The 16,533-nt window shown below is 38.8% G+C and overlaps 1 protein-coding gene across 2 annotated transcripts in view; it reads right to left on the reverse strand.

Moving 5' to 3' along the window:
* The window catches only part of Kcnh8 (potassium voltage-gated channel subfamily H member 8), a 373,224-nt gene that overhangs the window by 212,717 nt on the left and 143,974 nt on the right, over nucleotides 1–16,533 (reverse strand). For both annotated transcript variants that reach the window (XM_076557538.1, XM_076557539.1), the window contains exon 3: nucleotides 11,365–11,496. In XM_076557538.1, coding sequence (XP_076413653.1) covers nucleotides 11,365–11,496 — 132 coding nt within the window. The remainder of the gene's footprint in view (nucleotides 1–11,364; nucleotides 11,497–16,533) is intronic.

Below are 16,533 nucleotides of genomic sequence, written 5' to 3' on the forward strand. Positions count from 1 at the left end.
TGTTAGTTACTGAAGTAAGTCAGCAATGTGCATTTGTAGTTTTCAGTCAATACACATAGGAAAATGAGGATCATAATGGTCATAGAGCCCACAGATCTTTGAAACATCAATCAAAAATTGTCTTCTCATCTAAAAGAATTCTTTCCCCCAAATTCAAAACATTACATAATTTACAACCTTAAATGCATTCAAAATTAAACTTCAAAATGGCAGCACTTCCTCAGGGGCCAGATTTTCTCATGATAGTGATCTCCTCCCCCTCAAAATTACAGAAATACACCACAGTTTTATGACAGAGCACAGCAGCGTATACACCCCCCTAGAAGTGGTAATAAAACAGGTAAAGAACTAAAGAAACTTGGGAAACTTCAGAAGCTAACTATGTCAAATTCTCATTTTCAGCAACAGTCATTTAAAACTGAGTTTATCAGGTGTGTGTGACAGCTGCACACAGCTTACTTGGTTTGCTTCTAAGCATCTGATTTCTTTTAAATGACATTATTTTAAAAATACTTATACAGTGATAATATAATATAAAATCTAGCACATGCTAAAATTGCATTCTCCTCCTCCTCCTCCTCCTCCTCCTCCTCCTCCTCCTCCTCCTCCTCCTTCTCTCTCTCTCTCTCTCTCTCTCTCTCTCTCTCTCTCTCTCTCTCTCTCGCTTTTTTCAAGACAAGGTTTGTCTGTGTAGCCTTGGCTGTCCTGGAACTCACTCTAGACTAGGCTGGCCTTGAACTCACAGAGATCCACCTGCTTCTGCCTCCAGAGTGCTAGGATTAAAGGCATGTGCCACCACCAGCCATCTTAAATTGTATTCTTTTTCCTTTAAAAGCTACTTGTGTATCACCTAAAATCACTGTGTACATTATTGGTCCTATGCAAATATCTCTTATTCTTTCTGAAGGCTATTTCAACATTCTTTTGAGTGTTTCCTTTGCAGCGCAGGCGCTTTTCAGAGTGACATAGCACTAGTTTTCCAAATTTGATTTTGTTTCAGATACTTTGGGGGTCTTGTTCAAGTACTCTCTGCTCAGCCTAGTGTCCTAAAGTATCTCCTTGCATTTCCCTCTTGTAGTTTCTGAATGCATTTTGACTAGCTCATATAGTCAATGGGAGATAAGGGTCTAGTTTGATTTCCCTACATAGTTTAATTAAGTGTATCCTTTCTCAGAACCTTTTTCTTGTACTTCTACTGGTCAGCTGCATGGGCTCTCCTTACTTTCAGGGATACTTCTATTCTATTGGCCAAATTGTCTGGTTCTGTGTGAGCATTGTGTAAAACAAAACATGTACAGATTTGTATACATTTAAAGTCAAGGAGTATAATTCTTCCTGCTTTGTTCTTTATGCTCAATATCTTTGGCCATTTTGATTTGTGTATGTATGTGTGATTCCATATATAGTTCAGAAATGTTTTATCTAGCTCCTTGAAGAATGGGATTAGTATTTTGATGGGGACTGCACTGAATCTATGAGTCTCTTTGAGTAGCATGGAAATTAACAATCCAAGCACATAGGACATAATTACACATTTTGTGCCCTTTGCAGTATTTGTCCCAAATATTTGCTTACATTTACTTCTAGGATGGACCTAAAACAGCCTACAAACCTATGACAGAGCATGTGCAACAGCCATACTTCCAGAGATGTTCCTTGTCATATGAAATGATCTAAGCTTGACAAAATATTTCCCCAGCAATAACACTGACTTAGAGTGCTAAGGATCAAAGAATGATTCAGAGGAGTGATTTCAGCCTGAAGGGCCCATTCCACAGAGACACCATGTCATACTCTACAGTATATCATGTGAAAACTGAGAACAGCCCTACCTTAAAGTGGTGGGCTCAGCACATTTGCAGAAACTGATTCTAGTTGAAATAAGTATAGTGAAAATTCATTTTAGTTTGCTTAGTTTCAGTTTGGAATTTCTGTACTTGTTTGTGAATACTCCTACAGAACATGATTTGACCTTAAAATCTTAGATGATTACCAGAATTTTAGCTTTGTTTATGTGTAAGTGGTTTGCTTGTGTGTATATATATAAATACCATGTGTGGCCGGTACCAGCAGAGATCAGAAGAGGGACTGCATCAGATCCCCTTAATCTGGAGTTACAGGTGGTTGTGGGTCCCCATATGGGTGCTGGAACCTAACCCAGGTTTTCTACAAGAACAGCACGTGTCCTTACCCACTGATCCACTCCTCTAGCACCCTGGGATGAGTTCTTAAACCAATTCAGTATGTTCAATAATTATAGGATAACTGAAATTTTCTTTCTATCTTAGTTAGTCTTTAAAAGATTTTCCACAAACATTCCATTTTACTTAATTTTCCATGATGACATAAAAACTGAATTCTGTGATCTCCTTAATTTCTACTGCTCTTGCCACATTTTTCCCTAAAGAATTTAACTGGATCAAACATTGTAGGTGTTTGGTTTCTGCTGACAGGACATTTATTTCTGTATAAAGTCAGTTTTCTAAAGTTGATTCTCAGATTTTATTACATGATGATTACATAGTGATTTACTGGTCTTTAATTTCTGATCAACATTTTAAATTTATATACAGGTGTATATGTATATATATATATGTGTGTGTATGCATACATACACATATATATGCACATACATACCTTGTTCAGATTTTTTGACTTATAAAATGTCAATATTAGATACTAAATATTCTGAAAAAAATTCTGAATATTTTATTTGCCAGCATTTTTTCTCTGAAATTCTAATACTATTTTGGATCTTTTCCCTCTAATTTGTATTTTTTTATTGACCTTTAATGCATGTGTGACAAAGGACAGTAACATTTTTCACTTGTAACTGATTCTTCCTTATTCTGTAAGCAATGTTTATCTTATATAGTATGTCATGGTTTTAATTTCATCTGTTTTCATTTATATAGGTTTTCTGTGGCTCTTTTTGAAAGTCAGCTCCATTGGTTTTGACAGACTTGATCATACTTTTACTACTATAGATTTCCTTTAAATTCTTTAAGTGTAAATAATTCTTACCTGAAAATCCATTGTCTGCTAGGTCTGAAGATTTCATTAGTTATTTGTTCTTTTCTCTGGTGATTCTGCTCAGGGTCATTCATCTTATGGTACGGTGACTGTTTATTATAAACTTATATTTCTTGGTAATTTTGAAAACAATTTTAGGACTGTATTTGAATATGTTAAATAAATAATATTTAGCTTTATTGTTCTGTGTGCCCAGAGATCTCCCTGATCAGAATTCTGTAAATGGAAATCTCAGCTCAGATTACTGAGTAATCAATGGGAACTGAGTTTTAGGGCCCTAAACTCAAATGACTGGGGATATGGTAAGGAATTATTGAGGAAGCTCTCTTATGTGTTTTTAATGTGCTACTTGGTAATCAGGTTCAAATAAGCAGGTCTCCTTCTCTGGCTCTGCATCTACTCACACATGGCATCTCTCACTTTTTACAGACTCACAGTCTGTAAGTCGAATTCTCACTCTGCTCAGAGTCTGTGCCTCGTGCCTTTTCCTTAACTAATTCCAGCTATGCCTTTTATTTGCACTGTCCTTTTGCTCCTTGAATTATCACTTCCCCTTTTTGTGTGCTAGCATCTCATAATGTAACTTTTTAAAAAATGCAACCAGAGAATTTTATGTTAGAATGTCTTTTGTATGCCTCTGGATTGTCAAAGACTTTTAAGCAACACTGAAGGTGGTGTTTTGGAATTGGAGATCATTCAGAACTCAACTCCAGGCCCTAATGAATGGGCTGTTTGCATTTAACACATATTGTCATATTGTCTTGCATTAATGATCTGATCCTAGAAAAGAAAGCTGGGGCCTACAGTTTTCCAACACTTAATGAATGATGTCTTCATTAGCATCAGGAATGGCAGATACTTACCTTGTTGATGGCCATTGCCTTCTGTCTTTCTAGTTATCAGATTCTATACAGGATTCAGTACCTGACTACAGTATCTCAAAAGTTGTTTCCTCTCACAGTTCTAGGCCCACATGTCATATTAGATTACATAGAAACTTGTATTTGCCAGCCTCATCTAGCTCACCAGCATCACCAGATTTGTTTTTCTCACTATTTTCATTTATTTTTACACATTAAACTAAAATATTTTCACTCTAATAATGACAAATGATTATATGAGTATGATAGTCACTCTAGAAATACAGCAAAATACACCAGCAAAGCACATTTTCTTGCAGATGATGGATAAAATTTCTATCTCCAAACTGGAAAACAGCTACAGTGACTGAAGGACTAGCTAGCAGACCCCTAGAGTCTGATGTGCGCCTGCAGCTTCCACTGTGTCATGTTGGCCTCTTGTTGAACAGGAAATGGCTGACGGAAGAGAACACGCTGTCAGGTCCTCCAGGAACTGGTTATGTGTGACATTTTACACCCTGTCTGATCCCTTCCTCCTCAAGAGAAGCCCATGTGTGCCTGAGAACTTTGCAGGTAGAATGGGGAACTAGAAGTCAACCTGACATACACGAAACTCTCTGGGTTTGGGGTTAAAATGAGTGTCTGAGTCAGTGTTCCATTGCTATGAAGAGACACCATGACCATGGCAACACTTATAAAAGAGAACATTTAACTAAGGCTGGCTTACAGTTCAGAGGTTTAGTCCACTTTCATCAATGGTGGGGATCTCGGCAGTATACAGGCAGGTGCTGGAGAAGTACCTGTGTGGTGATATTTATTTGTGCTGAAATGTGATATTTTATTTGTATGTTAATAAATAAAGTTTGCCTGGAGATCAGTCATAGCCAGGCCATTAACAGAAGTCAGGCAGTGGTAGCGCATGCCCTTAATCCTATCACATGGCAGGCAGAGTCTCTATGCGTTCAAGGACACAGCCAAGTGTGGTGACACCTTTAATCCCAGTACCAACCATAGAGACCTGGAGGTCTGTATAGATAGGCAGTGATGAGGAAGTGATGTGGCTGGGCTTAGAGCCAATGAGAAGGCATAACAGGAAGGAAATAAATGCACAGGCTAGACAGGAAGAGGTTCTCTTGGGAAGCTACGGTGACGTGGTGAGCTAAGGTTAGTTGGCAGCTATTGCTCTGATCTCTATGGCTTGCACCCCTGTATTTGGCTCTGTGTTTCTTATTTAATAAGACTGTTTAGAAATTTCTCTACATACCTGAGAGCTGCATCCTGATCCATAGTCAAAGAGAGAGAGAAAGACACTGAGCCAGATCATTTTCCTCATCACATTATCCTTTTATCTTGAATGGCAAAAACTCAAAGTATGGGATTTAAAAAAATATGTACTTCAATAAAAACAGAATAAATTTGAATCCTTTAGGTATCAGTATAGTTGCTCTGATTTCAGCATGTGTTGGATACAGAATCAATTCAGATTTCTTGGGGAGAACTCTGTCTCTTGTGATAAAGTGTCCATTCTTACACAGCTCTCTAATCTGGCCACCACTCTTTGCAAGTGCTTACTTCCTTTATGTCAAAAATGATAACAGCAATAAAACAATAATCCTTCAACAAGGATGGTCCAAAAGGAATGAACATATCCAAAGTGCATAAAATCAGCTGAGATTTAGTTAATAGTTCATCAGTGGCTTAATGCTTATCCTTCTGGATAATACTTTTATAATTTTTTTATCAAATGATTTCAACTATCTTTCAAAATATGGCCAAATAGATATTCTTAGAAACTGCGTAATATATAGAAAGATGAACAAAAATCAAAAAGTTTCGTGTGATACCAGATGTAGGAACACGTTATGAGAGAGAGTGGGGCTTGAGTAACTATGGGTCAAATCAAGTTGAATGTAAGCATGTGGTTATTGGCTTGAACACCTGAGACGTGTGCCTTTCAAAATTAGGATCCAAGGATTCTAAAGCAGCAAGAATGTTATACAGTTGTATAGCACTGAAGATTCCAGTTTCTCAAACTGGACTTTGTTTACACATTTATCATTCAGACATCTATCAAACATCTATTGAGCACTTACTACATGCGAGGCACTCACTCTGTAAACATGGAGAAAGAATCCTGATGAACTTAAGCTTTAATAGAGGAAGTAATTAACAATGGAAAATAACGTTTGTAAGTTGTTTCAGATAGGCATAAGGCTGGGTGAGCAAAGAATGGGGTGCTATGGGGGAGTAGGCAGAGCAGGTACTTCTGTTTGGATGGTCAGACGTCTGTCTTGGGTTTATGTGAAGAAGGCAGGGCTCCTCAGTCTTGGTGTGCACCTGATTCCCTAGGATCTCACTGAAGTGCAAATTCTAATATGGAGCCTGAAAGTCTACATTTCTAACCAGCACACAGAAAAGCTGATATGTCATTCGGTTCTCTGGACCATATTTGAGTATTAAGGACTTTAACTGAAAATTTGAAATGAGAACAACGACGACGAAAAGAATGATCCCAGGGAATATCGGCTATGCTGATGATCTGTTGTGGTGGCAAAGGGCTGGGAAAGAAGCTCAGAGGAGTCCAGCCTCCAGATGAACTCGCTTCAGTTTTCTCTGCTTGGTTTCTTTCATAAGAAGCCTTAGGACCTGGTAGGAAGTTATGAAGTCAGAGCTGATGGCCATGGGCATCTATGCTTTTTTATGCCTTTCACACACTGGGGCCATGGTCAGTGCACATGCTCTCTCTGACTCTTGCCTTTCCACACTGCAGGATGCTTACTCAGACTGGTAGACATAAAATCATAAACACAGAATAGTTTCATAAATGCTCTGATTGGTTGACTCAAGCTCATTTCTAGATTATTTTTTCTTATACTTATTTATTAAAGTATTAACTAAAAGTTAAACCAGAAATCAAAGAAGTTTGGTTTCCTAGCATATCTTGCAGCTAGAAATGACACTGACCATGAGACAGAGTATGGTCAATGGTATGGTGACAAAATGCTTGGAGGAGAAGGTAAGACAAGAGCATTCTTTCCCACCAAGAAAGGCAAAGCCTCATGGGAGGAATGCCTTGTTCCTCATCCTCCATGCTTTCCACGGGTGCAACAGGCATCTTTAAAGAATGAGCTCACAAATAGAACTGAACCAGCATGCAGAGCATAGAAGAAGAGAACACCACAAGTTCTCCAGAACCACTGTTTTAGCTATTCAGCACCGACATTCTAAAACAAGAGTAAGGCCTTACTGCTTAACCTTGCAGTCTTGGGGTTTTCAGGACCTCATACCTGCATGTAATGCACAGCTAACATTCAGCAAGATGATCATCATTATATCTTCCTTCCAAAGCCACTTAGCAATTTCTTCAGGTATAGTTGCAATATTAGACTTTAGTCACTGTATTTGACCATGTCATCTTATTACAAGGGCTTGGAAGAGTTGGACTATGAATGACATTGCATGTGAATCCCAGTTAGTATCACCATGGGAAAAAAATTTAAAAGCTTCATCCGTCCCTCCCTCTGCTCCTCCCGCACCAAGAGATTCTCAAAATAAATTTGAAGCCCCCTCCATTCCCATCTTAGGAACTGTAATTTGGTTTCCCTGACTTGGTGATAATTGATGATACTGTGGTCACATAACATCATAGCACAGCAAGTCTGGGGCACACCAAAAGAAATAAGTGAAAATAATGGCACTGGGCTTTGTGCCTGGAAAAAGACAGCATATGTTATTAAGCTCAATTGGTTTGAATGAAAAACTGAATTAGTGTCAAGAGTGAACTGCTGTGAAAAGAATTTTGTAAAGTCCAAACACATATAAATGAGAGGGGAGGAAAGGAATTTTAGAAAACACTGATATATAAGCAAACATCCTCCAGGAAAACTAGCTAATCAGCAACTGATTCAGTGTCTGTAGTGTTCCAGGCACTATGGGACATTCTGAGACATATGAAGCAGTAGCAGCCCTCAGTGACTTGGCAAAAATGCGATTGGCAGGAACGTGGTTCAAGAATGGAGTCATGTGAGATTTCTGCATGCTTTTGAGAAAAAATCCAAGAAGCCAAGACAAGAGTCTTATGACCTCAGTTTCTAAAGAAACTATACTTTTGTGCCTCCCCCAGGTGCAGCAGATAGGAGTGAGTTTACTTCAGATGATTCATGACAACTGGCTACTGTTATTTGTTATATGCCTCTATGAAAAAAACATGTTTTTGCCACACTCAGCTTGTCCACCATGTGCATCTTGCCCTTGTGATTGGATACTTCACTCATGTGACTCCTCTTAACCCTCAGAGTATAAATTATCTGATGCTTTGAATACAGTTGGCTATTGCATAGACTTTAATTCACCTAATTTATGGGCTCCTTTCTCTCAGGTCCCACCTCTCTTAGAGAGGTGAACAGAGATAACCAGGATGTGTGCATCAATAGAAAAAGGGAGGAGAGAGCAACACCGCACAGGTAGTCCATAGAAGGTTGCTCACTGCATGCTAAGTTCAAACCAGACTAAAGAGCTAGGATTTCTATGGGGAATAGTGACGGCAGAGATACACAAGTGGGAAAATTTGAGGACCAGAAGAAGCAGACAGAAAGGAGTACACTTTACCTGAGAGTATTCAGGCAAGCGCAGCTTAACCAGAGGCCTCAAGACTGTTAAAGGGACATGGTACCAAGTAAGTAGTTGGGCTAGCAGGGGCTGGGGGGAGGCTTTATTAGCTGATGCTTAAATAATTGAACTTAAAACCTACTTCACATGGGCTAACAACATGTGATGAAGCACCATGGCAGTGTCTCTTTGGTTTAATGCAATGGCCTTGCATCAGGGAGTTAGTAAAGTTAGTAAAAACACATGTAAGAAGTGTCTAGTGTTCCCTCTATCACTCTCTGGAGGCTGCTTTACAGAAGTAGAGCAGCATCTTTCTGTGACACACTCCCATGAGCACATCTTTGTCTTCATCTTTCTTAACTTCCCAACAACATCTCTTCGGTGCATGGTCTCTGTCCCCTTCACAGGTCCCTCCTTGTGAATCCACACAGATTCAAAGGCTTGCTTCTCTCTTCATGCCTCTTGTCACCAGCGGGATTTGCAGGATTTGAACTGAGATATGGATGATGACATCCCAAATGCTACCTTTGCTGTGGATGGGTGCTGCTTAGTTGGCATTTGTGGAATTATTCAATTCACTCTTAATTTACCACAATTATGTTAAATGTTAAACATGACTTTTAAAATTAAGTCTAGTTTATTACATTTATTTAATATTATATCCAAATAAATCTTAAAAGCTAAAGTTTCAGCAGTTGCTAAATTGAGAAGTGCTTATTTTTCAACCTAAACAGATTTTATTCATCCTGCTCCACCCCTTTAAGAATCCTGTGATCAGAAAGCCTTTGTCAACACTTACTAACTTACAATAATTACTTACTTACTTACTTACAGAATAATGTTTTTATTTTCTTTTCAGGACATTTAACTGGGAGGAATGACTTCAGATCACCAAGAATGGTGATATTTTATTTGTACTGAAATGTGATTTTAATTTTATGTTAATAAATAAAGTTGCCCTGGGGTCAGAACTATTAGAGCCATAGCAAGAGCGTGGTGGTTAGAAGAGCTAGGTAGATTTCTGTGTGTTCAGGGATACAGCCAGTATTGGAGACATACGCCTTTAAGACCTGGAGGGTGGTACTTACAGGCAGTGATGAGGCAGTCATGTGGTTGGGTTTACAACCAATGAGAAGGCAGAACAGAAAGACTATTTAAACACAGACAAACAGGAAGTAGCTCTCTCTTGGGGAAGTTAGGAGCAATGCAGGAGGTAAGATTTTATCTCTGAGCTCTGACCTCTCGGCTTTCTCTTTTACATTGGCTCTGTGTTTCTTATTTTAATAAGAAGATTGGTTACATCTACATCTGGCGCCCAATGTGACAAGAATCCATTAAAAACTGCTTGGGGCCGGCTCCCTAGCCCCGGCCCAGGTCTGCTTGGCCTCAGGCCAGACTGTGAGCTGCTTGCTTAAAGCCAGTGCTACAAACATCTACACAAGAATTTAGGTTTTCAACTTCATTAATATACAGACTGAAATTTTATGTTAAATACGCTTTACAGATAGGAAAAAGACTAACAGCATTTCCTGCTAAATGAGACGGAGTTGTAGACATGGACAAAGACATTAGAGTTTCCACTTTGTTTTTGAATGGAAGCTTTCTGCTGAGACCACCCCACCTCTCCCCCCAACACATACACACGATGAGATGTAAACTCACACTGGACCACTAGTTGAAAACACAGATACAAACAATCCACAGTGCTGTAATTGACTTTAAGTCTCTACCGCATTCCACAGCCAGTAGTCCTTTCTAAAAACGCATGATGTCCTTCATTCCAAATAAAACCCCAGCAAATGTAGCAATTAATGATTCAAGTATTTGTTTAAACAGAAGTCACACACTTTTCAGTTTTTAAATCAGGTCCATCAAATTAACTTCTGTAAGGAATTAAATAATTAATACATACTTAATTTATATCACTTAGATGGACTTCAGTGTGGTGTATAAGCTTGAGTGGGGCCACACCTCATTGAGAGTTTTTTGTTTTTTCCACTATCTCTATCTTTCAATACACAGGAGTGCTGTCATTTGAAAAGATTCAAAAGGTGGAAGTCCAAAACCAAACTCAGTATCTCTTCCCTTAGATTGTCCTTCCACGAGACACTATATAGGAAACACTCATACACATTTTTAAAAGTGGAGGCCACTCCTAAAAGGATCGAAATATCAAGCCAGTGGTTCTGATAAACAACTTACTATACAGAAACCCACACAGAACAGTCTCTTTTCCTCTGATTACTAGATCCCATTTCTGTTTATAACATTATTAGCATTTTTCCCATTGTTGACTTTTATTACACAACATGAAATACAAGCAATTTTTTAACAAGCAACTAAAGGACAGAAGGTTTTGTGTGTGTGTGTGTGTGTGTGTGTGCTCTTAGAGACTTTTAAAGATGTTTGCAAAGCTTGTTTGTGATTTCTAATGAATTTACAGTACAGTATGTGCTATATGGTACAGGGAACATGGCTGTCAGTAATATCCCATCAAACAACCATCACACTGCACTTCTACCCACCACACATCACTTTAATGTCACTCATCTAGTCAATGCATCTTTACTTCCTGATGAAATGAAGAGGTGGGAAACATTATTATGTTGTTATCTGGTCCTCATGTGAGTCACAGAGATATGTGACAGGAACTTCTCGTTCCTGTCAAGTGAGTAGTCACTACAAAAATGAGAATGTAAATGCACATCTCCATAATTGTTTAATATACACCAACTATTGACTAAGAGCTATCAATAGTTATCAGTTGCTGCTATCAAAAAGGATATTTTTTCTTTTTCAAATATTTGAGTGAACAATTTTAAAATGCTTTGCCAGATGTCTGTTTTAAGAAAGTCAAACGTACCTTCTTTTTTGTCTTCTGAAGTAATCTTCACTTTAGTGTCTGTTATATCTTTGAATGAGGCCAGAAAAAGGACCACATCTCCCTTTTCATTCTTTATAGGAACAATATCCAATAGGCACCAAAACGGAGACCCTGCAAAGGTGAAGAAGATACAAGTAAGACTTCTGTTTCAGCTATGAAAGTCCAATTGGTAACCAAAATACAGTTTTCCACTATCCTACAATCTCCATAATCAGAATGGCAGGTTTCACATCATGAACATCAAGCTATGCTTATAGCTCTTGGCTCCCAAATTAAATGATTTTTTGAAGATAAGGCAGGATTTAGAATAGACACTGGTCTGTGCTAACACACGTCTGCTTGTTCACTCAAACCACACTTCTTCATTGAGCCTGATGTCAAAGAATCCTTCTTGGTGAGAGGCTGGCCTGCTGTTCCCTAGTGCATGGAATCTCTTGAATAAAGACTTTTGCTTGGTGTGAGTTTATTAGACGCTTGATCAATTTAAAACCAATGATTGTTCATTAGGATGGTTAACATTTAAAAAAAGATGGAAAACACCAACTTTGAGGGATGACACCAAGCCATTTATACTCTCATCCACAACCAGGTAGTTTTATGTTAATGACACCAATGCTGCTACTTTAATAACGCTTCAAGAGTATTTATATTATACATAATACAGCATTATAAATCACCATGAGTGGCTTTTTTATATTATGTGAATTTTTCTGAAATGATGCTGGGTCAAAGTAGCCAGGTACAAGCAAGTAGAGTGAATATATATTCACTTATAATAAGTAAAAAAAATTAGCAAAACCAATTGGTGGTTTGTATAAGAATGGCTCCTATAGGTCCATACTTGAATGCTCATATTTGAATGCTTAGTCATCGGAGAGTGGCACAGTTTGAGAGAAAAATCAATCTGTGGCTTTGTTAGAGAAGTGTGTTATCCATGGGTGGGCTCTGAGGTTTCAAAAGCCCACACTAGGCCCAGTGTTGTGCTCTCTGGCTGCAGATCAGGGTGTAGCTCTCAGCTACTGCTCCAGCACCTGCCTGCCAGCTACCATGCTCCTCTCCATGACGATAATGGATAAACTCTGAAACTGTAATCAAGGCCCCAGTCAAAGGCTTTCTCTTGTAATAGTTGCCTTGGTCATGGTGTCTCTTCACAGCAGAAGAACAGTGACTAAGACAATGGGGTTAAAGTTTAAATAAGTGGTTATCCTTAAGGAGTGACTAAAAAGAAACAGCACAGGGGGCTCTCACATGCTGATTTAAGATTTATTTATTTATTTATTTGTTTATTTATCTATTTATCTATCTATCTATCTATTTATTTATTTTTGGTTTTTTGGTTTTTTGAGACATTGTTTCTCTGTGTAGTTTTGGTGCTTGTCTTGGCTCTCGCTCTGTAGAACAGGCTGGCCTTGAACTCACAGAGATCCATGTGGCTCTGCCTCCCAAGTGCTGGAATTAAAGGTGTATGCCATCACTGCCCAGTCCTGATTAAGTTTTATTTAACAATCTTTATACGGTTTATTTTCCACATGTGTTATATCTAAGAATACATCTTAAAAAGGAATGCTGTGGTTTTATGTGAACTGTCACCACAGGATCATGTATTGGAAAACTTGGTATCCAGCTTGTGGTGCCTTTTGGGAAGGTTCTGAACCAGTGGTGGATAGAACTTTGCAGGAAGAAGAAACCCCCAGGATGATGCTGGGGTTTTGACTCCATTTTGTCTCCTTCCTCCCTCCCCGTCCCCTCCCTTTCTCCCTCTCCCTTCTTCCTGTACCATCAGTGTGCAGATGAAATGTCATCTCTTTGCTTCCTGGCTGCCAGGCAAGCCCCACACGCTTGAAAGCCAAAATTGCTCCCCAAAGTTCCTTTTTCCAGGCTATTCTACCACAGAAACAAAAAAGTAAGTAATACAGACAATAATCAAATTCCATTCCACTTTGGGAGTAGAAGAAACCTATCATAAAGACTCTCATTAAAGGCCATTGAACTCAATGGGCTTTGTATAATGCTTATATTCCTTAATGTTTTATTGATATTTCACATAGGTATTTAATTTCTTCCTATACTGCTTTTTCTACTAAGCAAACTAGAATATCACTGTTTCAAGTTGGGAGTCTTTCTCATCAATGGTCTAACTACAGTAGAAACACAAAATGCCATCAGATCATAGCGTCAGATCCCAGAGAAAGTAATAGTGTCTGGGACTAGAGAGATGATGGCTCTGCATGCAGTCTGCAATAGCTCTATGACAGTGTATTCCATCTCCTCTAGCTCTAGTAACCCAAGTCTATTCCACAGTGTAGACTCTCCTCCTTCACTCACAGACAAAATGGACATGGGCAACTTCTTTCCAGCAAGTGACGCAGGCCCAGATGCACAAATCTCTCATAGGCCAAAGCTAGGAGTTACTAAGTCACTCAGCCTTTGAATTCAGAGATGCAAGTGATTCTTAAGAATACAGTTAGAGAGCAGAAATCTTGTATCAATTTGAACTTTGGCTGTGTATAGCAATAGTAATTACCATGTAGGTCAGAAGTACCAAAATAAACAAGGCTCTGCCAGGATTTCAGTTAATAATACCTTTAATTTCCAAGGATAAATACAATTGACGGAGAAAAGTAGTTTATACCTTCTATGGAAAATATAGTTTAGAATTGAGTAAATAGTTATCTTGGAAAACAAGTGTGTTACATGAGAACTCATTGTGTGCTTTTGTATACTCCATCATGGTTTAAATATGATGTATATCAGAAGCTCTTGTGTTTAATATTTGGTCCCTTAATGGTGGTGTTATGTTGTGAGGTTCTGGAAACTTTAGGAGGTGGATGTAGTTAAAGAAAGTGGGTCACTGGGGGTGGTCCTTGAAGGCTATACATAGTCTCTTTGCTTCTGGTCCAGATGAGATGACTAGTCTGTCTCACATACTCTATCCATCATGATGCTTCTACAAGCCCAGAACCTAGATAATCAGCAATCTCTAAACTGTGAGCTAAAATGAATTTTTCCTCTCTTGAAGTTTAATAGGTCAAACATTTTGTCCTATCCAGGTGACATACTCCAGAAGATAATATTTAGCAAAAGCAAAAACTAAGGATAAAATACTAAGCATGAGGCCATGGTTTAATCATTTAATCAACACAGGTATGAAATAAGGTCTATTAAGTCGTGAATGGTCTTGTTCACTTTGATCTACACTGTCATGATAGAGAATATTGTAGTTCAAATATATCACAATACCTTAAGGAGACTATGGACAATATTTAATTCTCTGTTTTTATTTTAAGTATGATCTTGAGTAGAGTTTAATAATGGATATGTGTTTTTTATTGTAAGTATACATACAACATCCTGAGTGTGCTGTGGGATGGTCTGTATGTCAAATTACTCTGACTAATCAATAAATAAAACACTGATTGGCCAGTGGCTGGGCAGGAAGTATAGGCGGGACTAACAGAGAGGAGAAAAGAAAGAACAGGAAGGCAGAAGGAGTCACTGCTAGCCACCGCCATGACAAGCAGCATGTGAAGATGCCAGTAAGCCATGAGCCATGTGGCAAGGTATAGATTTATAAAAATGGATTAATTTAAGCTGTAAGAACAGTCAGCAAGAAGCCTGCCATGGCCATACAGTTTATAAGCAATATAAGTCTCTGTGTTTACTTGGTTGGGTCTGAGTGGCTGTGGGACTAGCGGGTGACAAAGATTTGTCCTGACTGTGGGCAAGGCAGGAAAACTCTAACTACACTGAGTGTTAACAGCATCACTGTCAAATGACCTCACAAGGTCTCCAGCAGGAAAACTCTAACTACACTGAGTGTTAACAGCATCACTGTCAAATGACCTCACAAGGTCTCCAGCAAGAGTAGTATTTTCTGTTTTCTGAAAACATATTTCATATTGACTAAAGGCTGAAGTGAGACATTGACTAGTCTTAGAAGTTATGCCCAGTGTGGAAGTAGGCAAAGAAACTGCTACCCATGGCAGTTGGGGGGGTGGGAGCCTCATGTCTTTCACAGAAAGCAGGAGGCAGTGATGGGAGTCGTTTGGGCTTTGCCCAGAAATCTATCATTGCTCTTTCCTTGTCCTGGCTTTAGTAGTTCTCACTCTTTCCTCTACAGCATTCTCCCTAACTCTAGTCTTCCTCTCATGCTTCAACAGTAAGCTCTGAGAACATAGGCCCTCCTCAAACCCACAATGATTCCTTGATTGTATACAGCCTCAGTGTAGCATTTCACAGCCTTTAAAATGTAAGATCTGTTTTCCAGTAACTGCAAGGAGGAACAAGAGTGAGCTGTGTAAGGATAATGAGCAGAGCTGATGAAAGCATGGCACTGAAAAGGAGGAGAAGGTCCCTGGAGAAGCCCTAGCTGCGTATGCACCTCCCTCGATACCTACCACCCATGGTACAACTGAGGTGGAGATGAAAGTAATGACTGTTTAGAGAAACAACAGGTAAATTCTCACCTTTCTGTGGGGCTGCCTATATCTAGTGAAGGTGTGTGTGTGTGTAAATTTTCATTCCTTGTGACTGAATTTACCATGGCTAGATGCCCAACCCTCCAAATGCCCTAGGATGCCAGTAAAACTAATTAACTAGGGGCTTTGGCACTTGTGAAACAGTGAAAGTAAAGTGGGTTAGACATAAATCAAACCAGCTAGAGACTACTATGAACTGAGCAGAGGCTAAAGATAACCTTCAGTTCAATGTTTATTGAAAACTGAGAGGAGTTGTTATAAAATGGTGTTTGAGGCTTTTTCCCCCACTGAAAACTCAGTATGTCTGGTGGTGAGTTAGATGCTAGAGCACCTATTAGCATGCATGAGGCCTGGGTTTTAATTTAATTTAAAATGACTAGAGCACACACATCAAATATTAATAGTGGTAGACTGTGAGGTTTGGTTTATCCTTCCAGGAGCTTTGTTTGGGGGATTTTCTAGAATAAGAATAAAGGAATATATAGAGAAATTCTGACCATTTTAGAGGTTAAGGCCAGAAATGAAAAAAGTTCAAGGCTGGATCACAAAGACAATTGGGCACTGTCCATGTGAAAGCCATTTCTTAACAAACTCTTTGAAGTTTTACAAGTCCAAACACATATTCCTCATCAAACTTTGAGAAAGTTTCTTTTATTCAGGATATTTGGGG

The sequence above is a fragment of the Peromyscus maniculatus genome, chromosome 21 (assembly GCF_049852395.1).
Source record: "Peromyscus maniculatus bairdii isolate BWxNUB_F1_BW_parent chromosome 21, HU_Pman_BW_mat_3.1, whole genome shotgun sequence".
NCBI classification, from domain to species: domain Eukaryota; kingdom Metazoa; phylum Chordata; class Mammalia; order Rodentia; family Cricetidae; genus Peromyscus; species Peromyscus maniculatus.